This window comes from Talaromyces amestolkiae (genome assembly GCF_001896365.1).
Source record: "Talaromyces amestolkiae strain CIB chromosome Unknown scaffold7.1, whole genome shotgun sequence".
NCBI lineage: Eukaryota > Fungi > Ascomycota > Eurotiomycetes > Eurotiales > Trichocomaceae > Talaromyces > Talaromyces amestolkiae.
This window is the reverse complement of record NW_024468043.1, coordinates 442,390-467,589: the sequence shown is the minus strand read 5'-3', so window position 1 is coordinate 467,589 and position 25,200 is coordinate 442,390. Positions and strand designations below refer to the sequence as shown.

The 25,200-nt window shown below is 44.7% G+C and overlaps 7 protein-coding genes across 7 annotated transcripts; 5 read left to right on the top strand and 2 right to left on the bottom strand.

Annotated features, from left to right (window-relative positions):
- Window positions 1–1,382: 1,382 nt before the first annotated feature.
- Window positions 1,383–3,366, bottom strand: BHQ10_004208 (uncharacterized protein; the record flags this gene model as incomplete). Its single annotated transcript, XM_040876549.1, has 5 exons — window positions 1,383–2,206; window positions 2,257–2,392; window positions 2,463–2,616; window positions 2,674–2,826; window positions 2,879–3,366. 5 exons carry the CDS (start codon window positions 3,364–3,366, stop codon window positions 1,383–1,385), a joined length of 1,755 nt encoding a protein of 584 aa, XP_040732712.1.
- Window positions 3,367–5,028: 1,662 nt separating this feature from the next.
- On the top strand, window positions 5,029–6,231 carry BHQ10_004207 (uncharacterized protein; the record flags this gene model as incomplete). Its single annotated transcript, XM_040876548.1, has 2 exons — window positions 5,029–6,021; window positions 6,094–6,231. 2 exons carry the CDS (start codon window positions 5,029–5,031, stop codon window positions 6,229–6,231), a joined length of 1,131 nt encoding a protein of 376 aa, XP_040732711.1.
- Window positions 6,232–7,196: 965 nt separating this feature from the next.
- Window positions 7,197–8,323, top strand: BHQ10_004206 (uncharacterized protein; the record flags this gene model as incomplete). The annotated part of the gene is made up of 4 exons (XM_040876547.1): window positions 7,197–7,229; window positions 7,294–7,596; window positions 7,660–7,800; window positions 7,865–8,323. 4 exons carry the CDS (start codon window positions 7,197–7,199, stop codon window positions 8,321–8,323), a joined length of 936 nt encoding a protein of 311 aa, XP_040732710.1.
- Window positions 8,324–9,904: 1,581 nt separating this feature from the next.
- BHQ10_004205 (uncharacterized protein) lies at window positions 9,905–10,604 on the top strand (the record flags this gene model as incomplete). The annotated part of the gene is made up of 3 exons (XM_040876546.1): window positions 9,905–10,238; window positions 10,303–10,434; window positions 10,495–10,604. The coding sequence occupies 3 exons, from the start codon at window positions 9,905–9,907 to the stop codon at window positions 10,602–10,604; spliced, it is 576 nt and encodes a 191-aa protein (XP_040732709.1).
- Window positions 10,605–13,759: 3,155 nt separating this feature from the next.
- BHQ10_004204 (uncharacterized protein) lies at window positions 13,760–14,829 on the top strand (the record flags this gene model as incomplete). Its single annotated transcript, XM_040876545.1, has 5 exons — window positions 13,760–13,801; window positions 13,854–14,009; window positions 14,091–14,197; window positions 14,268–14,584; window positions 14,639–14,829. 5 exons carry the CDS (start codon window positions 13,760–13,762, stop codon window positions 14,827–14,829), a joined length of 813 nt encoding a protein of 270 aa, XP_040732708.1.
- A 719-nt stretch (window positions 14,830–15,548) lies between these two features.
- On the top strand, window positions 15,549–22,438 carry BHQ10_004203 (uncharacterized protein; the record flags this gene model as incomplete). The annotated part of the gene is made up of 11 exons (XM_040876544.1): window positions 15,549–15,762; window positions 15,824–16,006; window positions 16,057–16,955; window positions 17,944–18,027; window positions 18,121–18,310; window positions 18,382–19,602; window positions 19,659–19,734; window positions 19,806–19,866; window positions 19,940–20,026; window positions 20,916–21,661; window positions 21,715–22,438. The coding sequence occupies 11 exons, from the start codon at window positions 15,549–15,551 to the stop codon at window positions 22,436–22,438; spliced, it is 4,485 nt and encodes a 1,494-aa protein (XP_040732707.1).
- Window positions 22,439–22,701: 263 nt separating this feature from the next.
- On the bottom strand, window positions 22,702–24,881 carry BHQ10_004202 (uncharacterized protein; the record flags this gene model as incomplete). The annotated part of the gene is made up of 5 exons (XM_040876543.1): window positions 22,702–23,476; window positions 23,531–23,974; window positions 24,059–24,607; window positions 24,666–24,785; window positions 24,847–24,881. 5 exons carry the CDS (start codon window positions 24,879–24,881, stop codon window positions 22,702–22,704), a joined length of 1,923 nt encoding a protein of 640 aa, XP_040732706.1.
- Between the last annotated feature and the right edge of the window lie 319 nt (window positions 24,882–25,200).

The following is a 25,200-nucleotide window of genomic DNA, read 5'->3' as shown; positions in this document are numbered from 1 at the left end:
GGAGCAGACGCAGAGCTTGCTGGTCTACTTTTATGCGTTCACCTAGCCACGCAGCCATCTTCAACTGAAATTCGAGAACGGCCTTACATGCAAAAACTCTATTCTCAGTCACAGAAAACTTTTGCTTCCCTGCAGTTGACTAGGAAATTATCCCTCTATACTATTCAATGCGGTTTGTTGCTGGCAGTGTTCCAAATTGGCGCTGGCTTGCTTTCGGATGCTTATATCACTCTATCAACAACAACAGGCTTGGCTCGCGCAGCCCATATTCCGGAATCTCATGATGATAAAGATGCTGGAGTAAGTAGTCATGAGGCGAAAGCCGTTTGGTGGGCTATATTCTTGCTAGATCGGTAAGCCTGCTCCTCCCATATTATATCTAGGACCGCTCCGTTGACTCTAGCAGAATCCTTGCGCTAGCTTCATTGCCAGAAAATCTGCCTCTGCTAATAGAACAACCACGAGACTTTGAAGACTATCCAAGGATACATTGCTTGCGAACTTCGTCGAATAATGAGGCAGAGGTTCAACCATATGACTATTTCACCGAAGAAGTACACGCCGCATACCTTGCTGGAAGAATTATAAGCTGCATTAATACTTCGAACGGATCTTCAGAGTCTGATTTAGAGAATCTGAACAGCCAGATAATTACACAACTTAGAAATATGTTTGAAAGAGCACCGGGATCCTGGAGACCGTTCTGCAGTGCTATTGCAATCCTACTCGTGTGAGTATAACAATTACTTTGCTATGGAAAATACCAGTGAATCAAATTACTAAATTGAGCAAAGAACGGCCGTCGAAGTCGAATTTGCAAGGTTGACCCATGTCACCAGAAATGAAGAAGCTGTCCAGTCATGCCTACAAGGAATCTCAACACATCTCAAAATCACAATTGACATTGCACGAAATTATCTGGAGGACCAAGACACAAACTTCGCCAATGGCATAGTCCCCATTACCAGCGTCATTTCAGGTCACCATTCCTTGGTGGCTATATCCAGGCAGAGGGAATTAGTCCATGCAACCACAACTGACTATTCGGAAGGATCTTTTATTTTAAAAAGGTCGTTAGAGAAGAAGAGTCATCTTTGGGGCCTTGCTGGTACGTCATTTTAATATCTCTTTCTGGCATCTGGGTCGTACAAAAACACTGATGTGAGATCTAGACCGATATATACAAGATCTGACAGGATCGATCTTGTGAAGTGCGCCATATCCTCCACAGACTCGTAAATAATACACAATGTGCCTATATATATAGATCAACGTCTGCATAAGATCTCAGGTACATGGTGAATCGAGAATGGTATTTAGAACAATGAGATTTGGAAGTGAAGAGATAACAAGTATCACGGTATTCAGCAGACAAAGTCAATCTATTTTGAGCCTGCAGCTGCTTCACCAACATGGAGTGTTGCAGATGGGGAAGAAACCCCTGTTGCATTGTGTGCCTTCTCGGACCGCACCTGCAGCGTCGTGCTAGTGTCTTTCTCTTCTAGACCTTGATCTCTAACAAGCAGGGCACCGAAACCACATATTCCAATAAGTGGCGCATACAAGATGAGTATTATATGAATACCATGCATGTATGCATCTAGCACAGCCGCCCTCTGCTCCACAGTCAAGCCCAAACTACCGAGTGAATGTGCGGAAGAAGCCAGCTGCGTAGCGATGCCACCGCTGACCACACCTTTCAGCCGCGACTGCAGCACATTGTCAAGAATGGCTCCAGAGACCGTCAATCCCAATGTGCCACCCAGTGTTCTGAGGAAATTTCGTAGCGAGTTTAGAACAGCACGATCAGCTCGTCTGCTGTGCGCTAGAATAGCAACGAGACTTGGCTGAAAGCAGCCACCGGTTCCCAAACCTTGAAAAAAGCCTACAAAGCAAATTACCCATATCGGGGTCGTGGCAGTGTAGAATACTTGACCAATCAGTCCGGCCATCCATAGAAACTGCGAGGTGATCATAACATGGTTGTAGTGTCCCGTGCGGGAAATAATAAGCCCAGATATGATAGATCCAATACCCTGGGTGCCGACCATTGGCATGATTATGGCTCCGGCCAGAATAGGAGAGTATCCACGAACATTTTGCAGGTAAATAGGTATGTAGAAAAGGTTCCCCCAAAATACGAACCCGTACAAAATGTTTTGTATGAGCAAAATATTGCAAGAGAAATCAGCAGTGAATAGATGTACTGAGGAAGCGATCTTAGTGATTTGCCAAAGTGGAGATGAAAGGACTTACGTGGCATAATGGGCAGAGATGCAAATTTACCCTCTACAGCGAGGAAGACAAGAACCACAAATACTCCCACCACGAGCATGGCGATTGATTGAGCGCTACTCCAGGAGATTGTAGAACCACCGCGAGATAGAGGAATCTTTTAAAGTGTGTAACAAGTCAGGGTCCGCACGTATGTACCGGGGTAATCAGAGGATGTCGATACGTACCATAAGGAGAACAATGGCTGCAATGCTGAAGAAGAGTCCAACCCAATCGATCATTTTCATCTTCAACTGTATGTTGACTCCCTTCGGGCCACTAGGCAGCACGATGTATAGAAGCATAATGAGAAAAAGAAGCCATGGTACATCGTACCAGAGGCTGCAGCAATCAGAAATGCCATCAACAAGAGTCAAAATTCAACAACTGAAAACTTACGTCCATCTCCATGAAACATGTGAGGTGATGGCACCTCCAATCAACGGCCCCATTCCACTGCCACAAGCTACAGCGGCGCCGATAAAACCATTGTACTTGCCGCGCTGTTGCAATGTCGTAATATCGCTGGCAATTATCATGACCAGAGCAGTGCTGGGATACTAGTCAGCTTTCAAGGCCTAAAGATACATCAAGTCTGAATTACATCGCCCCACCACCGAGGCCACTGACTGCTCGAAACGCAAACAGCATACCCGGACTGGTAGCAAACCCAGCCACCAGATTTCCGACCGCGAGAACCACTAGGCTTGTGATCAGTAGTCGCTTGCGGCCAAATATATCGCTAAGCCGCCCGTTGGCCAGCTGTACAGCCGTTGTGGCAAGCAGATAGGCGGTCGCAACCCATGGCAGAGAGGCTCCCAGCCCTAGTGCGTCACCGATGGCTGGAACGGCACTTGAGATGGAAGTCTGATCTAGGTATGCCGTGAATTGTGCCAAGGCCAGAACAGGGAAGACGACCATCAGGCGCGAGTGAGGAAGCGCTCGAGACTGATGGTCTGTGAATTGCTGGATGCCGGAGACAGCACTATGCGGGGTTGTGTCTTGGGCTATGGGATGCTCCGCCAGTTCGACGTCGCCGACCCCTCCCGGACCTGAGTCAGTGGTATGGCTTGAATTTGTGTCAGGTGCCATGATGAGAAGATACATAAAAAATGCGCTGTTAACCAAGACAACAAGGGATGGGAACGATCGCAACTAAAAGCACTCGCAGCAAGGGTGGACAATGTGCGATATCGGAAAAATCCCCGAATCTGATAAAGAACACGAAGATGCATCCGTGTAGCCCCGTCGACCTAGAATACTTACTAAATTAGGGCGTGGGAAACTATTGGACGCTGGCTAAGCATTAGGGTCGGCACATTGCATATTTTGACGCACGATTTCCGCCTCGTGTGTGCGCCCATTGTATGGAATTCGCATCGGTGAGTTGATCAGATCTGAAGCTATCTCTGAAGTTATCAGTCAATAAGGCAAATTTGAATAGCATCAAGATTCCTAAATAGCTATGCTCGGGAGGAGAAGAGATTGTGAAGCTATCCATCTTCCCTCATTTTGCGTAATGGATAACTATGTTGAAGGACAGGGCCCACAGAGAGGTGGGTATGCATATTCCATATCCTTCATTTTGAGCCGAACGGTATATACTCTACCGACAGGAGGTAGTTTTCAACCTGCTAATTTTGCATACTATTCATCCCACCTCGTTATGTAGACAAACTAATAATAGGGTCACTGAATTATTAAAATAAATTAAATCTATTGGAAAATACGAACCACCTCTGCTATCCTCTTATTAAACCGTCGAGATAATGCATGATACTTTTCGTACAATGTAACGCATATGCATATAACAAAAGATAAACTTGAGCCTCGTCATTGGATCTATTCTCATGCCAATGTTGGTGCCTCATACAGACCCCCAATGACAACATGATTTACACCTCAGCAACGTAGGCTTGGCTACCGGGTAAATCGGTTGATCTGTAGAGAATTACGGAAATGGATAAAGTATTTCTTGGTTATAACAAGGGTTCGGTACGTATCTCAAGTTGTTCAGACTGCCCCGTCCAATGGTATTTCCATATATTCTTGGTCTCAAGTTTGGGTCTGTGGCTTCCGTGACAATATCTTTGCGGCTGGCACGAACTCCATTCACGATTTGTCATTCAACTTTCGCCTCCACTATGCTATATAGTTCGTGGTCTTCATAAACTGGACAAACATGATACCGGCTTTCGATATCCTATTTGTCTCAAGTCAATGTTCTGTTTAGTAGCTACAAAACGACTTTGAAGAAGAAAAAAACAATGAAAGGAGCTGAGGCATCAACCAATACACTATCTACATCCTTGCTACACCAACATAATCGAATACAACACAAAGTACTTTAGCACCTGGGCATATGTACTGCGCTGCAGATTATCATAATCCCTGTGTCCAACATCGAATGATCAAACCGTGTATATTATTTCTCAACCAGTTTCAACCTTGAGTGTGCAGCCTGATTTGGAATCCCGGATGCATACTATGACAATCATCACGTATGTATCCTGGTTATGAACAAGGGGGTAGAGGGAATTTTGGGTGGCGAGTTCAATTTTCAGATTCATGAGATAAGGGGAAAGTCGGAAAGGTGATTTGACATTCTGTGGGCAGGGTTATAAAAGGGGTGATGTTTCTGCGCTTTTGAAGTATCTGTGGGACAAGTTCATCAGCAGCTTTTCTAAACCTTTCTATCTGATTGTATGACATCCTATTGCACCACATCTCATCTTTCTAAGTTTGTTCTCAAACATGTCTATCACCGTCACGGAGACCAAGACAAACGTCAATGGCCAGGCCAATGAAAATGGGGCTGCTTCTCTGAGGCTCACTGCTCCAGTGAAGACGGTCCCACTCAAGCTATCTGGAGCGCTAGATGGTTATGCACACAAAGAGATCACCCCAGTGATAGGTACTGAGTTCCCTGATGCCAACGTTGCGGACATGCTGCATGCTCCCAACGCTGATGAACTCCTACGCGACCTTGCCGTAATGGTCTCGCAACGCGGATTCTGCATCTTCCGTCACCAGTCCAATCTAAGTATTGCCGATGAGAAGTTACTATGCCACCGCCTTGGACAACTGACTACACGCCCATACACCTCGAGCCTTTATATCCACCCAGTTAACCAGATGGAGTTGGCGGACGGTTCAATCGACCCTGAAGTCATGTCTCCTTCGCGTAACACCAAGAATAAACTGTACATCCGCGAAGGTGGTTATTCCAAGGGCAGCGAGCGCAATCAGAGCCGTGCCGATGGATGGCACACAGATGGTAGCTTCGAACATGTACCACCTGACTATACGCTTCTGCACATGGTCAAGGTTCCTGTCGAAGGGTCCGGCGGCGACACTATGTTTGCCAGCGCGTATGAGGCGTATGATTTACTAAGCCCTCCGATGAAGAAGTTCCTTGAGAGTCTCAACGCTACGTTTATGCCCTGGGACCACAAGCCTGAAAACATTATCAATCACATGTGGAAAGGCACACGTGGTGCACCTGAGAATCAAGGGCCAGAGTTGAGGGCTTCTCACCCATGTGTCCGCACCAACCCCGTTACTGGGTGGAAGTCGCTGTTTGCGTTCGGACATCACCTGGAGGAATTTGAGGGTCTGGGAGATGTTGAGAATCGCATAATGAAGGAATTTGTGCAGAGACTTATCACAGAGAACCATCAGTTGCAGGCGAGGGTGCGCTGGGAGCAGGATGACCTCGTGATCTGGGACAACCGAGCTGTCTACCACGTAAGTTGCATAGGCATTTACCAAACCTACCATTATAGTATATTTATGGCTAATTGGCTGTTTTGCTCGCAGAGCGCTACCTACGACTACGGCGGTATTAAGGGTGGGAAGCGCATCGGTAACCGGGTTTGTGGTGTCGGCGAAATACCCTACTTGGATCCTCGTTCTTCAGGACGTCGATATGCTTTAGGAATGGATTACCTTGCTTAAGGATCCATCAATGATAGTGCTATACTCCTCTTCTATGTGTTTAGACTATGTCTCCATGATTCGTTTTAGTTGTGCTTTTTCTGTTTCGCTTTCTATATACTTGTTCATCTCCGGGCCTTTGGCTCCAAGGGTTTCAAGGATTACATCCACTACCAATGATATAGCAAAGCCAAATAGACAGATAGAATCTGTTGGCGGATCTCTGTTATGGGCTGATCTTTGGGTCTGCTCAACTTTGCTATATGATTGGTAGTGGATGTAATTCTGGAAATCCTTGGAGTTGAAGATGCCGCAGATGAAACTCTCGTTGATACACTGGGCAGCGCGCTCCAGAATTGCTTGAAATTAAACCTCGTCGATCATCGTCACTCCCTTCTCACTGTGTGCAAGTCCAGCCTCATTTCTGACTTACATAGAGGTATAGTTATTTACACATAAAGCAGTCATATTACAACCATGATAAATATAATGGTGAAAGTTCAAATTCAATAGCCATCATTCTTGCATGCACCCCCAAATGTCCACGCTGGCTAAAAGCAGCCTTGTTGACACTACATAGGAACATAGAATGTGTAATTTGAAACATGAGGAGATTTCTTTACGGTAATCTGGAGGGCGGAATTTTGTATGAAGAAATGTCCGCTAGCGTCCGCTAGCGCGATATCTTTTTCAACAGTGTCACAGGAAAAATATCTATGGATTCCACCGAGGTGAGATTATTCGTCATCGCGGAAACTTATTTGAAATATTCGAGTCTGCTTATGTGTTCCTATTAGAAATCTAGAAATGATAGCGGAAATCATCCGATGAGTGCCAGTCATCTCTATCAGGATTCAATGATAAATACAATGTTTCCTACTCACTTCAAGGCCCATCACTTTTAAAAAGCAATACAAGAAAGAATCAGCAAATTAAATTACAAATTATCTGGAGTATAGATCAGACGCCCTGAAACAGATCTCAAAATGTCCTCGTATAAGAACGTTGTTCTTGTCGGAGTGCGTTCTCACCTCCCCATACCCAACCGCGTTGAAAATACTTACTCTAAGGCATAATTGATAGGCAAGCGGAAGTGTGGGCTCGGCTGTTTTGAATGGTCTTCTTTCCTCTCCAACCGGCTTCAAAGTCATAGCTCTTGTCCGCACAGAGTCCAGGTCCAAAATCGGACAAGAAGGCCACGCCTCTCTTAGCGTCGTCCGAGGTGACTTTGGCGACGACTCATTTCTTAAGAGCTCACTTGAAGGACAGGATGCCCTTGTTATTTGCTTGGATGTGAATCCGACAACGCTTGAGCTGCAAAGTCGGTTGGTCGATGTTGCCGCCGCTGTTGGAGTCAAAAGAGTGATTCCTAGTGACTTCGGAAGTGTTAGTATAACCATTTAAAATCCGTTCAAAATTTCTCACGGACTACTTAACTTACAGATATAGGATGTTACCAACCCCAAGATTGTGGAAGCTTGCTTCCTTTACCAAGGGAAAGTGGACGCTGTAAAACATATTGAGAGCGTCGTTTCGAAGAACACTGCTACTAGCTTCACCGCTGTCATCAACGGTCCTTTTTTCGACTGGGTAAGAAACACAGATAGTCTCTTTCAGTGCCGAATCATTAATGGAGTATACTAACTGTCACCAGGGAATGGAAAGGAATGTATTCGGCTTCGACCCCGAAAAACGAGCTGCAACACTGTACGACAATGGCGAAACCAAATTCGATTCTATCAACATTGGTTCTCTAGGAACCATAGTGAGCGGGATTCTCACGAGACCGGACGACTTCAAAAACAGATATGTCTACGTTTCGGATTTTACCATCAGCCAGAACGATATTTTCGAAGCATTGCTCAAGGCAACCAAGACCACCCGCGAAGATTGGACCATCGCACATCGCACAACAGACGGTCTAAAGAAAGATGGGCTTGACAAAATTGGTAATGGTGATTTCGCTGGTGCATTAGACCTGATTTTTGCATCTGTTTTCAAGGCCGGGCTTGGTTCAGACTTTTCTGCTACTCACAAACTTGACAATGAGGCAGTTGGACTGAGAAAGTCTGATTTTGTGGAAACTACCAAATCTGTGCTGGAGAGGAAGTGATCTGTTCTTCAGTGTTTAATAACCCCTACTAAGACCTCCAGCATACTACCAGAATGGTAGCGTGTGTAGATTCGTACCTGAAACAGAAGTAGCCTGATATATTGATACACTTTATTATGGTTTCCTATTAGTCGGTTTTATCAAGTGCAAATCCCGGTGATCTTCTGTCTTGAATTGGGATCTGTCGCGGTTGGGCATGACGAGCGTTTCATCTAGCACAGCTTTTGAAAGGAACGTAGATGATCAAAGTTTTCGGGCATGGATGCATATAATAAGGTCTTCAAAGCGTTAATTATGAGGTATTATGGTAGGAGCAGAAAATCATTAAGTTCTTTGACCTTTTACATGACTTTTTAAGTTACCTACCCGGGTACGCAGTCAGCGTCAAATTAGTAGGATGAATTAACGTGTTTTGTTTCTTTCCAATTCATGTTTTTGTACCCGGAGAAATATTAGATATGAATCATATACAAGATGCCCCCAACACGTGGAAAATCAGCCATGCTGTCATTCCCCAGACTAATCCGTAAGTTCCGTCAAAAGAAATGGGTTCCCGACGATCGTGGCGGGKTCCTGTCTGTGCTCGACCATCCTTTCCTTTCTGGAATGGTCAGAATTTTGAGAGAAATATGGATCAGCAAACGGCTCGAAGACCGTGCTAGAATTTGGCGCTATTTGTAACTCTATTACTATCTTGGGATATTTATTCGATGCCAGATACAGCAAGCCGGGGGAAGATCACCGTTTGCTCAAAAGAAATGCTTTGATTAACGACTTTCTTCTGGATCGGTGATTGGTGAGATGAGTAATTGTAATACTGACCATAATGCTGAAAATAAGGTCAAACTTCAATAGTCCCTTTGGTAAGAAATTAGTTGAAATTTGAATGTGAACGGCAAAGCTTCATACGTCGATTGGCGTGCCACTGACGTTGTTCTTCTAGCAGATCTATGCAGGAAAGAACCCTCTAATTATGTCTGACTGCATTCCTGTTTTTCCTTCTACGCAATGACCCAATGGGGATACCCTGACCTTTACTTGGAGAATGTACTTTTCACATGCAATATCTACATCATGCATCGTGCAGTTTAAATCTTCCAATCAATGAAGAAATATGAATAACTTGCAAGGTGGTACTTGAATTACACTCATAGATTAGACACGAAAGTGTCAATGACAGAGCCTGAGATCGACAGGGCCAACCCCAGGCACCATGAAGCTTAAATTATTACCTATAGGCTAGTTTGCTCAGCTTGCTCAACCTCATATCACGCAAGTATTAGCCCTTTCAATTAATTCTCTCTTATGTCGATCAATATTACTTCAAGTTGTCATTTGCCAATTGATATTGGCGATCGTTGAGAGTCAAACATGGCCAAGTAGGTACCTACAATGGATAGTATCGAAAACAGGGGTTAGGACTACTCGAGAAGACGCATATAAAGATGAATACATCTCTTGAATTGTATTATTATTTCTCTGTTTCTTCATCAACAAGTCTACAGTCTTTCATTCACTCATTTTTTATTATAATCAACTGTCCAACTCAGTCACTCTTTCAAAACCCAATCCACCAACAAAATGAAGTTCACCGGAATTGCTGCTGCCTTCGCCCTCGCTGGTGCCGTCAGCGCTGTCGCTATCCCTCGTGGAACTGTTTCTTCTTCCCTTGACTCTACTTTGAATGAGCTGAACTCTCTTCTCAACACCGTTGAGCCTTCTCTCAGCAATCTTGTCAACAATGTCGAGACCGACCTTGACCTCAACGCTCTGGAAGCCGACCTTTCTCAAATCAAGACTTTGATTACAGCCCTCGTCGGTGCACCTGCTAAGCGTGATGTTGTGCAGGGTGCTACCGAGGTTGCCGGATACGCTGTCAACACTGTTGGCTCTGTTGCCGCTCCTGCCGTCAATGGTAAGTGCCTCCGTTTTTCTCACCCCTATCATACTTAGACTTGATTTAACGACCGATTTTGTAGAGGTCGGATCTTTGAAGCAGCGCGATATCGTTTCTACCGCTGTTGGTGACATTACCAGCCTCCTTTCGAACCCTGTGAGCACCGTTGAGAGCATTCTTCCATTGGCAAACAACCTTTGCAGTGGAATCGAAAGTGAGTTAATTTTGTCAAAGTATGGATAATATAGACCTTGACTCACGTCATATCTATTAGGCAACGTTCCTCTCACCCAAACCGTCGGCGAACTCACTGCTCTCACTCAGGGAGTTGCTACATACGCCAAACTCCCCCTTTCGCTCATCCAGCTTCCCACATCCAACTAGGAGGCTACATAATCAAGGATAGAAGAGCATGGACGCGCTTGTACATTTCTCGAAATCGTAGCAATGTTGGTGTTCTTCCAGATTTTCTATTTCAGCTTCATACAGCGCAGGATTCGCATTTGATGAGGAACCATAGCACGAGCACATTCTTCGATATATTGATTTTTGATTCGCCATAACTCCATTGAGATAATCTTACTTCATGTTTTATTAGGGGGATACCCCATGAATCTTAGGAGGAACTGATTTTTATTATTCTTGATACCGCTGTCTTCTCAAAATAACCTGTTTCGATGAGAACAAATCCTTCCTGTTTAACAGAGTTGGGCCATGAAAATGTTTCTTGCCAAATCAGTTCATCCCTGTCATCGCCTTTGAAAAGAGTGAAACGCGAATATCTATAATTTTACGTAAACCGCATCTGACAAGATCAATTTTTAGATGTTGTTCGGTAAGATAGGCTATCTAAACCCATTATTCAGCTGTATCACTAAGCTATCTAGGGCAAGAAAAAACTTTTCTCAGAGAGACAACAAGCCGCACTCTATTCATGATACCACATCAATTTTAGCTTTCTCCGATAACTACCGTCATATACCGCTTAGAGAAAAGCGGGCACGTACTTGTATGAACTGAAGATCATGTTGAGTTTGTTGGTGTAGTCAAGATCCTGATCGATCATCAAATCATCTTGATTCCATGCAGCGTGTAGGACGTGCAAAAGCAAATCTGTGTTTCTGGGATTCATGGTTTTGGAGGTTTCATGAATTACCCTCAACATAATCATTCGACGGTCATCAGTCCGCGCTTCCATCCCCAGCAATAACATCAAGAATGGATATTTACAGTTTCCGGCTTTGTCGAGTATCTGAAATGCCGATTCCGTCCATTGTTCGATTGTGTCGGAGGATCCAGAGAAGTCTTTTGAGACGCGTTCAAGGTATATGAGACTAACGAGTGGGAATAGAACCCTATCTGGCGGTGACTCGCAGCTCTGAAGATAAGAAGAGAGTTTCTGAAGTTCAAGCTTCAAAAGTGATACGTGATCTTGGTATTCTTTGCTGTGGTGATACATATGAGAGGGCGGCAGCACGTATTCAAATATCTCTGTCCCTAGGCGAAGTATCCAGAGTGGGAACAGTGACGAGGAAACTCTCTAGAAGGACGTGGTATAAGTATGTGTTTAGTCACACGATCACTATAAAATCTGCGAAAGAATAGAGAACACTTACCTCGAAAGGCTCTATCCTAGATACAGCGCCGATGTGACCTGCAATGTCTGAGCTTTTCGTTGCTGGATTTCGCCCGGATTGCCAGCGACGACGTGTAAATTGTCCCATGAGATCGTAGTAATGAAACCAAGTGATCACGGCTAGATATTCGCTGGGTAGCTCTTCTAATTTTATCTCACGATCACCCAGTAGTTTTCTCGCGTTGCTGAGATATCCTAGCCAGGTTTCTGAATATTGTGAACTTCCTGCGATCTTTTACAAGGACGCGCTATTAGCAGATTTCTTTAGGAGGTTTTCTTGGAGCAGTACCTCGAAGACACAGAGAAGTAGATTAGTTGCGACATGTTGCATAGTTTCTGAAATGCTGATACCCCTATTGGCAGAGGACCGAAGAGCACCAAGAGCTTTGCCAAAGTAGCGGAGAGACTCGACCTGCAAACCGCGACGAGACAAAGAAGCAATAGCCAGGATAGAATGTAACACAGCTTTTGAGGAGTCACTGCTATCAGAAAATGACAACCGTACTAAGCTCTCAACAAGGTCATTATTGTCGTCCAAGCATATTGTTATCGTATGGGGTAGCATGTATTCGAATACAGTGTTGATAAGCAATATGTATAAATCTCTTACTCAGTTCGACTTACAATATTCCAGCAAATCACTCTCTTCGGTGCCAAAAACCGACGGTCTCCAAGATGGCGAGCTAGCTATAGAGGCAGAAGGATACGGCTGGATGAAAATTTCTAATATGTGTGTCTAGTAACGTTCGATGAGCGTTTGGGAGCCTGTCTAACCTTGAAAGTGTAGTAGGCCAGAGAGGCGATTATGCACTTTGATATCTTGAAAGTTGACATTCACCCAAGCGAATTCTTCAATTCGTGTAACTTTGGCGATTTCGGATGGCACCTTGTGGCAAACGAAGCGTTTTGACCCATGAGCAGATGGCCATACGAGGCGTATTTCATAACCTCCACATTTTTTCTTTGATTGGATGCACTTTCTACAGACAGGAAGTGCGCGATCACATCGAATCTTTCGATCTGGTGTAGCGGATTAGCCCTTCTCCTTGAGGCCATAGATGATTGAGAAAGCTTGGTCATTGCCAAATGAACTCAAACCTTTACACGTCCAACATCCATTTCGCGACATTCCTTGTAAGATAAGAGAAGAAAGCACGGTCCACTATAGGAATTATTGGCTTGGACGCTCCCTTTCTCTTGTGGTATGAAAGAAAAAATCCATAATTCATTCGTAGTGATAACATTTGCATGACTTAGTGGGGTTGCAAAAGGTAGCTACTTAGTGGAATCAAGATGCGCTAAATTAGTGATTATCTGTATATGGAAGCAAGGAAGTAATCTGCGAAAAGTATGGGCTGAGATTGGTTAATATATCCAGTGTCTTCCGGACTACCCGCATAAGGAACTAGTCTGTTAACTGACTTGCGCACAAATTCCCATTGCCATAGGAGGTTGATTTGTGATTCTCAATAGGTTCTTGCCATTCTAGTCACAATAAGAGCTTGTTAATATCGGAGTGAATTTCAAAGTGGATGCACTAAAATAGTGCTTGCCTTATACGGAAGCAAGGATACGATCTCCGAATGTTTTGATATAAGTGTCATCTTGTATGGTGTACTTAAAGGTATGATTCAGTAAAGCAATTACCTTTGACAACTCCACTCAAAAGCATGGCAACAATCCGCGACAGTGTAGAAACGCATGGAATCAGTAGCGTCTATTGAATGTTGCCTACCATGCTTTTGGCAGGCTATAAAGGGCCTTGGATCAGCCACTTCGCAATAAGGATCGTTTCAACAAAGGATTACTTATTGTGTCAGAAAGTACTCATTTCTTTTCTCAAACACAAAGCTCCGCTAAGTTGTTTTTACTAGCAACTTCTATTGTTCCGTTGTATCCTATAATGCCTTCCTACGTCATTACCGGGGCCTCTCGCGGGATTGGGGTGCGTAAAACTATGCTGACCTTTTGACATCCTGGCTGATGGTGATACCTAGTTCGAGTTTCTTCGCCAGCTTTCAGCTGATCCAGATTCGACTGTAATCGGCTTGGTGCGCGATAAGGAATCAACTGAGGAGAAGGTCCAAAAGGAGCTACGCCGAGACAATATCCATCTGATCAAGGCAGACCTGAAAGACCATGATTCGTTGAAAGTGAGTTACAGTCATCTTGGCTAATTCTTTTTCGCGCATTCATCTATGCATAAACAAGCTAAAGCGGACAAAATTATGTAGAAAGCCGCCGAAGAAACTGCCAGTATCACAGGGGGAGTGCTGGATTATCTTATCGCCAACGCCGCTTACTTCTCTACCAAGGCCGGCTGGTACACTATTGGCGATCTGTGAGTCGTGTTCATATCGCTTGACAACCCCAATAGTATCCAAGCTTAGCTGATGTATGATTGTTTGCAGCATCGAATCGCCAGGACAGTATGCCCAGGACTTGAACGAAAGTTTCCAAATCAACGTGGTGGGGAACATCCAACTCTTCAACGCTTTTATTCCTCTCATCTCGAAGGGCGAGGTCAGAAAAGTCATTGCTTTAGGTTCTATGAGTGCCGACATAGACCTCACCGCCAAGTATGATCTATCTACAACCGGCCCGTACTCTATAAGCAAGGCCGCCTTGAATATGGCAGTTGCAAAGTACAGCGCCGAGTTTCGAGAAAAGGGCATCCTCTTCATGAGCATTGCACCAGGTGCTACGGATACTTTCAGTAGCACGAAACGTGAGGCTCTACATCTAAAATCCTTTCCCATAGCTAATGATTGAACTTCTCTAGTCTCTGATAAGGAACAAAAAAACATGGAAATCGAAATACAGAAACTTATGGGCTATGCACCGCACTTCACCGGTTTGGCCTCTCCTGAAAGCGCTGTGGCACTTGTAAGGAAAGTCATGGAGAATGCTAGTCTTGAGAACGGCGATGGTGGGACCTGGGTTTCTCAGTTTGGCAACAAGCAGTGGCAGTGATTCCTGAACTATTATGTCCTCCAGGCGATAAATAGAGTAACATCGGAATTCTTGTTGGTGTTACTAAGCACTGTATATCGAAACTGGGCTTAGCCAACAGACTTGGACGAACAGATAGGCAAATAAGATCTGAATCTCTATTATTTGACGTCGTTTCTACCAGACACGCGCAATTCACCACCAGCTGATGCCAACACTAAAACGTAAACCTAACTAGACTAGGCAAGCATTAATAGTTATGTTGTCAAAGTGTTTCCCATCTAGCCAACAATTCATCCTGAATACTAACTCACAGTGAATTGGGAATGGAACATGCAGTGACATCAAACATAGTTGCACACTGAACATGAAACGGAAACACTGACAGCATTCGAAACATTCGGAATTCAAGCACAGTGCGGCATACTTACATAATACACATTCTACTTTTCGCGAGACTCTAATATGAAGATATCTGAAATGACTTTGCAAGCTAAATTATTACCTACATGCGTGCGTCATTATTGTCTTCTGCTTTATTGAAGCATTTTATCAATTGGTTGCTTAGTTAACGGGTATAAAATCGGTAACTCCCGCACTATACCCAGTGAACCTCGGTAAACTCTTGGCTCCAAAGCCTAGTGTAGTCAATACGCTAATCTAAACTACATGATAAGGGCAGTGGTTTGCAATAATCTTGGGCATTACTGTATGTCACTTATTAGTTATAACCAATTGCTATGAGTAATACTGAATTGATTACCGTCGCGGCGCCTCAGCCAGCCACTGCTGCTTCAGCCTTTGAAGACCGAGACAGAGCGTCATCACCACAAGATATAGAGGAAGAACCAACAGATCGCGGGGGAACTGAACAAGAGCTTGCCCCTGTAGATGGAGGACTTGCTGCTTGGAAGATGCTCTTTGCTGCATTCATGTTTGAGACATTCCTATGGGGTGAATTTCGAGTATATATTCCAGCTGTTATATACATGAGACTGATAGTTTTAATAACTAGGTTTCCCCTTGTCTTTCGGTGTCTTCCAAGAATACTACTATAACATTCCTGAATTTGCCAACAATCGCTATATCTCGGTTGTCGGTACCATGGCATCTGGATTTGGATATCTCGGGGCACCGTTTGTTATGCCTTTTATCCAGCGATATCAACGGTGGCAACGGCAAATGATATGGGTCGGATGTATGTATGTCCAGGACTCAGAGACACCAAATTGCTAACACATCTTTAAGGGCCAATATGTATTGCTGGACTCGTCTTAGGCTCCTTTGCATCCACCCTGGAGGTGCTTATCCTTACGCAGGGTGTGGCTTATGGTGTCGGCTTTCTCATATTCTACTACCCAATCCTAAGCATGGTAAACGACTACTGGATTACGCGCCGCGGTATGGCTTATGGTATTCTTTGTGGTGCTTCTGGTGTCTCGGGGTCTGTTATGCCGTTCGTACTACATGCGCTCTTGGGGAAATATGGATATAGGACGACGCTTCGTGCTATGGCGGTGGCTCTCACCTTGCTCACGGGGCCGCTGATACCTCTTTTGAAGAGTCGCTTGCCGCCCTCAAAGCGGACTAATGCTCGAAAGATTAACTGGAAATTTTTGCGAAGTCCTTTATTTTGGATGTATTCCGCTTCAAATCTGCTACAAGGGTTTGGCTACTTTTTCCCATCCTTGTACTTACCGACTTATGCGTCTTCACTGAATCTCGGCAGCAGGAGTGGTGCACTTCTTCTCGCGCTGATGAGTGTCTCTCAAGTCGGTGGCCAGTTTGTCTTCGGTTTTTTATCTGATCGAAAGGTCTCAATCAACGTCCTGGCTTGCTTGTCAACCACAGTTGCAGCAATTTCTTGTCTCACGATGTGGAGGCTAGCCAAGTCTCTTCCGGCTTTAGTAATCTTTGCCATAATATATGGTTTCTTTGGCGCGGGATTTACTGCTATATGGGCGAGAATGAGCACAGCCATAACCGAAGATACTACAGCAGGACCGATGGTTTTCAGTCTGCTCAATTTTGGCAAGGGGATTGGAAATGTTCTTGCGGGACCTATTGGTGGATTCCTTATCTCCAGTCCAAAGTCGACTGAGGCTTTGTCGTCGATATCCTACCACTGGATTATTGTCTTCACTGGAGTATGCATGTTCTCTAGTGCTTGTACCATTTGTCTCCGGTATCTTAAACAGCTCATTTCCCTCGTTGCTCCTTAGGAAAAGCATTAGCGCGTGGTGAGCCATTGCTCGAAAATTTATCATTCGAACTACTTTATGAATACTAGGTAGAATAATCATCATATAGCCTCTTACCTCAACGCTTGAGTATCTTGGGTCGTTGAATTATATCTGTCTTGATCTATCCTCAACACGAAACTTCATCCCAATAGCAAGAAATTTTGGATTACCATCCCCAAGAGGCAGCAGGCCCAAGCCAATGAAAGTAAATAAACGTCAAGAAAAAATTACAATTTTTTGGCCTCGAGAAAATACCAAATATATATACAGTCCATTCCGATTGAGGTTCTTGATAAGCGAATCTGGAAGTTTCTCCACATAGTTGTGTGATATGACCATATAAATGTATTTTTCTTTATATTTTATCCTCATTTTATCTACAATTTAAAATCCGACACCAGGGCCCATCTTGTCTGCTCGAATATCGGAGTGTTCAAAGAAGGCGAACAAATAGGGTCAAGGGCTTTGAGCTAAAAATGGGTACCTATCATATTGTTACATTCTGCTTATCCGGCATCAACGATTGGGCAGTACCCTGCAAGAGGAACAAAGACTACAACAACAAACATCAATGCGTGTTATCAATTGGATAATTGGAGCATGAGTCAGGAAATGGAGCTAGTCAGCAGTCAGTCGTCTAGACGTTGCTCTTCCTCCAAATTCAATCCATCGTCATCTCTCAACTCCAATCCATCTCATCTTCTTTTCCAACCGCTATTTTCACACATTTCGACCTTTAAAGTTGCAGAGTTCGGAATAAATGATTTGAACAGAGCAAATGGGTTTACTGCAAGAAAAGCCTGAGGCCTCAAGTCGTGGCAAAAAAGTCTCGCATACCAGAGCAGTCCTTGTGTCCTGTATTTTTGCTTTCGCCGTTCTTTTTAATGCACAGCAATGGATATTTCCTGGTCAAATCAAGAAAGATGATCGGACGCTGCTGATTCCGGACGAGGCTTCTGAATTTGCATGGCACCATGTAAGTCATGTTGAAACATATTCAATCGTGCCCTGAAAAGAGTTTATAAAACGCGCTTGCGAGGTCGTAATTTGCATTAAGATCGAATTATAGATCACACCCACAACGGATCTCAAGTATTATCCTTGCTTCGGCGGCTATCAATGTGCTCGTCTAGAGCTCCCAATGAACTGGAATCGGACGGACGGCGCTGGTGAGAAAATTGCTTTAGCGATTACTAAGCTCCCAGCCAGAGTGCCTGTCACCGATAAGCGGTATGGGGGACCTGTATTGATCAATCCAGGTATGTCATTATCTATTAATATGAATTTTTCGGGCAGTGTTCGAAAATAAACTGACCTTTGTTTTTCCCAGGCGGACCGGGAGGTTCGGGTGTGGGTTTCCTCTTCCGACGGGGTCAGCGCATCCAGACTATCGTCGACTTTACCTCCAGTCAACCAGAGCCTGACAGCGATCTCGGCAAGTATTTTGATATCATTGGGTTTGACCCTAGAGGTGTAAATAATACTACACCTAACTGGTCATGCCATCCGGATGCTCAATCTCGATTCGAAGCTAGATTGCAGGAGGAAGCAGAAGGTATTATCGGTAGCTCAGACAATGCAGTCAATCAAGCCTGGGCTCGGAATGAGGCTTTAGGTGCGGCGTGCGCTAAAACCAAAACCGATTCAGAATGGGTGGGTAACTTCATGAACACATCTCCCGTGGTGCTTGATATGGTCGAGTTTATCGAACGACATGGCGAGTGGCGTGAAGTCGAGACAGAAAGATTGATATCTCGAAATTCTCTCGAGTTGACCCCCAGTGACACTGTTGATGCCGTTAGGAAACGAAATTCTTGGAAAAGAGGTGAAGAGAAACTTCTGTACTGGGGATTCTCCTACGGAAGCATTCTTGGAATGACCTTTGCAGCAATGGAACCTCATAGAATTGAACGCGCCGCCATAGACGCTGTCTGTAATGCAACTGACTACTACACTGGATCCTGGCTTTCGAATTTGCAAGACACCGATTCTATTATAGACAAATTCTTCGAGTATTGCCATGAAGCGGGTCTCGAAAGTTGTCCATTTGCAATTGGTGAAACGCCGCGCGATCTCCAAAAGAAATTTGAAGATATACTCGCCACATTAAAAACTGAACCGATTGTGGTTTTAGGAAATACCGATCAAGTGCCAGATGTGGTCACCTACAGTGATCTGAATCGCTTGATAGCCGACACGGTTTATGTTCCATATCAAAACTTCGAGCTTCTAGCCAAGGTTCTTGCAGAGGTATCGCAGGGCAACGGAACATCATTGTTGGAGGTAAAGCGACAAGCCCACAAAAGCTGGTCACCATCTTCGACTAGCTGTAAAGAAGATTCCAGTGGGAAGGACTGTTATAGCGTTGACGATGAGGCAGCCATCGGGATAGCTGGTACAGATGTGATCACTATCAAAAATACCAGCAAAGCTTCCTTTCTCGAGTATCGGAGAACACTGAATAATCAAAGCAAGATCTTTGGGGACATGTGGTCTACTATTGCACTCAAATATCTAGGATTCAAGCAGAGAGCTGCATGGAGATTTGACGGTTAGTATTGTTCTGCTATAACCCCTTCTAAGCTAACTTGTCATTCTTGTAATCAGGTGAAATTGGTGGCGAGACAGCGCATCCGTTGTTGTTTATTGGAAACACTCGGGATCCGGTGACTCCTCTTAGAAAGTGAGTTGTTGAACATGCGACATCTCTTAATGGGATCCAGAAAGGCTGACTACTAGGTATTTGATATGTAGTGCCCAATTGATGTCTGGCTTTTTCCCGAATTCCACTGTCCTTGAGCAACGCTCTGAAGGTGTAAGTCAAGTGTCCTGACATTTTTCCTTTAGCAAGAAAAGCTCCAGAGCGATAGTTGACTAGGTTTCAACAGCATGGTTCAATCAGTGCGCCTTCTATATGCACGGCAAAAATTGTTCGAAAGTATTTTCAGACCGGAGAGCTACCGAACACAGGCACGGTATGCGAAGTAGATGAACTTCCATTTCACGTTGGTGGAAGCAAATATCAGAATCAAGCACTATTATCTGTGGATGACGATATATTGAGAACAACTCTGCGCACTCTCAGCAAAGAGCCGAGTGTATTCAAGCCGTGGTTATGATATGCAGATGCAATATTTCAATATTGCTGGGGATTGAATGGTGATCAAGGAACATCTCCACTCATCAGTAAATGTATCTCGTCAATGTGACAAATTTTGTATATACATCAAAGCTGCCTCAAAGAAAGACGAACATGAGCTTACAGGATCCTAAACACTACATACAGTAGACGGATTGTATCGGTGGTTGTAGTATTGCAAAGTTGGCTTCAACAAATACGTCTGAGACTATCATGGCTCSACCGGTCTTCGCTTCTGAGGTACAGCTCCCGGTTTAGCAGTGACATAAGACTGACAGCTACCTAAGGGAGGTAATGTGGATCGATTTTGCCGACCTTCGGTCGCGAGTTAATTTGATCGCATTTCGGGTTTGAGCAAAGCCGGCGCGAGATTTTCCCTTCAACGAGGAAAATAGGAGCATTACCTAAGTCTGAGTGCCTATTTTATGTGCACCTTGTGTTCTTGCAATATTTAACTAATCTTGCAAGCTTTAATATTAAGAAAGACGTGCTTGTGGTCCAGATATATTTGAAATCGGATTTGTTCTCGTTCTTAGACAGTTGTGATAGGTAAGTAACCCTAAGCCGGGTTTGACCCCGTTCGCACCGAAGACAAAAATAATTTAACGCAACAAGTCGCATGTAAATTTACGTATTCGATAATGAAAGCTTCTCGCCGTCTACAGGTGGGAAACGACAGCTTATATGACTTTCACGAGATAATTAACTAACCGGTTGCTTCCAAGGCCCAGTTTTATCGGATGTCAAAGACTTCCACCATGACTACATCTATAGTAGCCGAAGAGACGTCTCACCTCCATAGCCTTAGTGCTATTCGAGAGACACGAACTACATTGCGCGCATCAAGTAAAGATCCTGCCCTCCTGCATCGGTCACTGGCAGAGTTACCGCACAAAGTTACCCGCGCACAAGGGAACTACTTGTTTCTTGCCAATGGCCAAAAGATACTCGACGCCTGTGGAGGAGCAGCGGTCGCTATCTTGGGCCATGGAAATTCCGAAGTAATAGCAGCAACAACGGCTCAGATGCAAAAAGTGAGCTATATACACACCGCCTCATATACCACGGAACCGGCCGAGGAGCTTGCACAATTGCTTCTCAATATGGGAAGCGGTGCACACAAATTCGAAAAAGCCTATCTAGTGGGTAGTGGAAGCGAAGCAAATGAAGCCGCACTCAAAGTCGCCCGGCAATACTTTGTTGAGAAGGGAGAGCCGCAAAGATGCCACTATGTGGCAAGAAAACAAGCCTACCATGGTAATACGATGGGAGCAATGGCTGTGTCATCCAATGTGCCTCGGAAAACGCCTTATCTAGACATACTGCCTACCAATGTGTCGTTCGTGAGCCCGGCGTACGCATATCAATATCAAAAGAGCGACGAGACCGAGGAACAATACGTGGAAAGATTAGTCTCGGAGCTTCGAGAACAGTTCCTCAGCATCGGTCCCGAGAAGATCATATCATTTATGTGAGGACCTCTCAATCTTTCAAATAAACATTTACTTACGAGGCACTTCTCAGAGCGGAACCAGTGGTTGGTGCGACTTCAGGCTGTGTATCGGCTCCAAGAGGTTATTTCCGGGGTGTCAGGGACCTCTGTAATGAATACGGGATTCTACTTCATCTTGATGAAATAATGTGTGGTGTCGGACGAACAGGAACTTACTTCGCGTTCGAGCAGGAAGGAATTCAGCCAGACATAGTGACGATCGGAAAAGGTCTTGGGGGTGGCTACGTCCCTGTATCAGCGATGCTTATTGGTGACAAAATTGTTCGTGTACTAAGACAAGGCACATCGGCGTTCAATCACGGTCAGACATTTCAAGCTCATCCAGTAGCATGCGCTACTGCCTTGGCTGTACAAAATATCGTGAAACGAGACTATCTCGTAGAGCGCTGCGCCGAGAATGGTAAAACGCTTGAGAAACTGCTGCAAGAAACGTTTGCGGATTGCAAGTATGTCGGTGATATACGAGGAAGAGGACTCTTCTGGGCCCTGGAATTTGTGGAGTATCGAAGCAACAAAGTTCCCTTTCGAAAGAATGTTGCATTTGGTGGAAGAGTTTATAAGGCAGCTTTTGATCTTGGGGTGGCCGTTTATCCGGGTGCAGGAACGATTGATGGAGTCAACGGCGACCATATACTCATAGCACCACCTCTCACAGTCACCAACGACGAGCTACATTTAATAGTTTCAACTTTAAAAAGGGCATATGATGTTACCGTGGAAGTACTGGGTATATGAGACGTTTGAGGATACAATATCACTAGGTTACCATACATAATTTCAACCATTTGTTCAAGCGAGTTCTGTTAGTCTTCAGCCTTAACATGCCACATCTAATCAAAACCAATTAATATCCATCAGCCTTGAAATAGGACAAATGATTTCACCGTGGCTACGAGTGAAGCATGCTTGCAAAGCTCACCTCAAGTTTTGGTACTCTTAGAAAATCACAAATCGACCTGGGAAACAAATTTTTTTATGAATTTCATATTCATTATATCCTACTGATAGACTGGTGTGATACCATCTTGTAGATCAAATGAGTACTCATAAGAACTTCCTTCGACGCCGAATGCAGCCAACTGAGTATCACCCCATAGAGACCATAATTCATTCCAATCAGGTATAACCTGCGAGGCTTGTAAGGAAGTATCGTTCAGGCTGCGTGTTTGTGTTGCTTGTTGCAAACTTATAGCCGCTTGAGGATCATCCGACCTGCGATGAACTTGAGCAGAATGTCCATGGTGTCCAAGCATTGCACTTTCGTCATTATCTCCCGGTGAAGCCCCGGTACAATCATGGACAGATGTCTCAAGGTGTTGGAAATCTGCGCGTGTCTTACCCACGTACCTAGATCGGTCTGCACTCGCTCGCTGGTATAAATCTCGGATGCGTTCAATAGTTGCCCACCAGCCAGCTCCCATCGGCCAGCGTGCTTGAAACTCGTCGAGATAAGCCAGGTCTAACTCAAAGTCTGTCTCTCGCCCTCTGCTTCGCCCAAGATTCATTTGTGGAAAATATGCGACATAGATGTTCATTGTTGCCGCAGAGAAGGCACAGAAACCGGCAAAGGGAGTAAGGAGAGGGGCGCCCTCTCTTTTCAATTCACTGAGGAGTGCCGTTATATTAGAGGACGCCGAGAATAACTCGTCTGCTCGTTCTTCCCACCACCCCGAGGGCGCTGGAACTTCAAGGAGGGGAGGGTCAATTGGACCAGACGGTCGAGAGCTCGAAGTTGGTAAAAATGGAACGTATTCTCGACACAAAAAGAGAATACTGAGTAGACGACCTTAGAAAAATTCTTTCTGCAAAGGATGGCTATTTCCTTACCTCACATGATAGATGAGATTGATATAAGCAAAAGCTTCTGCGTTCCCTCCTCGTAATGAGACATGTCCATCCACGCCAACATCGGGGAACCGAATACGGCTCCCATGCTTCTGTCTCCAAAGTTGCAGTCTTTGATAGTTTGTTCGCCAATTTGATCGTGTTAACCACGGCATTTCCTTTGAAATCACAACATCTGGATGACGCCTTCCGCCGCTGACGACCCATTTCAATATATCAGACCAGATATCGATACCCTGTACAAGCAAAGCAAAATAGCCTTCAATGTCTTCAACAATGAATATAGGAGATTCATCAAGACTCAATCCTGGATATGATTTGACCCCAGATGTACCGAATGCAAAGTCCGTGTCGAGCGAAGGCCAATGCGTATCGATTGATGCGAGTGGTAATGCCGGCGGCTGAGGTTTGCCACAGAAAACAAGCCTATCGAGAACGAAACAGCTCCAAAATGTCCGGTTATGTATAGCTTGCTGAAGTTTCGTTGTTTTTTCTGGGTTTGTTATTGACCCTATGAGCTGTACCAGTCGGATAGCCATTCCGCTGTAAATCCATGCTCGATATGGTTTCCCGTCGCCCCACTCATATATAGCAAGGACTATTAGTGCCTGCACTTGGTATATGTCTGCAGCATCATCTGCCGAGACTATTTGCTTTGCGAGTGTGGCATACTCAGCCCTCTTCATATCGGGATCGATGATAGGAAGCGTCACTGCAATCAAAGCAGCATATAGAGCAGTCGCCCGGCCAAATTTTCGCCGGCTATGGGCAGCTTGCGTTTCGGGACCTTGCTTCTCATCTTCAATCAATGACCTAACTGATTTTCTGAAACTTGACATATGCAAAAAAGGGATCTCTGGGAACTTTTCATTAAAAACATTGCCGGCTCGAAGGACAAGCCCGGATTCGATGAGACAATCCTCCAGCTGGTTATACGCTGGCAGATGGTTATTGCGTTCGTATGTTGTTGAAATTACATCTGCCAGAGGTGAGTCTAGTGTCTGGTGTTGTGGTCGGGAAGTGTCCGTCGTCGGATCCGGCACACCCACCGGCCGATGTCTGAAAATACCTCAGCGTCCATTAGACGAGCGTGGAAACGGAACACAAATCTACCGACCTTTTCTTCTTTGTCAAAGCTGGTAAAGAGAGTACACAATTATTACATGCCTCAGCACCCGCTCTTGCGCATCCCCGGCAAGGAGGGGTTCCTGTGTGCATGCATTTGACCTTGTATCGCCTAAGAGATACCCGGGTTAGTTGCCGACTATCGGCGTTTGGCTCCATCAGAAATATCTCACCTGCACCGGGCACAAGCGATAGTTGTTCTCACCATCGTTGTGTGTATCGAATTAGTGTGGAAAGTGGAATCTATCAGTACGCATGGTCCTCATTGATCGATGGTGAAGTTCAATTTGGCTTGCTGTCGGACAGATCTTTGGGTACGCGATCATAGCCGATGCAAAGCCGATCGACGGGTGTGTGAAATCCGGTCTTTACCCACTCAAATAAACCCTAATCGACATTGTCACGATACATGATTCGCCATAGATTAGATAAAGATGAACATCTGAGATACTTGAAAGCTGCCAGATACATATCGCAATTGTTTCAAGTTTATATGGCGCACATTTACTGACATATTCCAAGCGTGG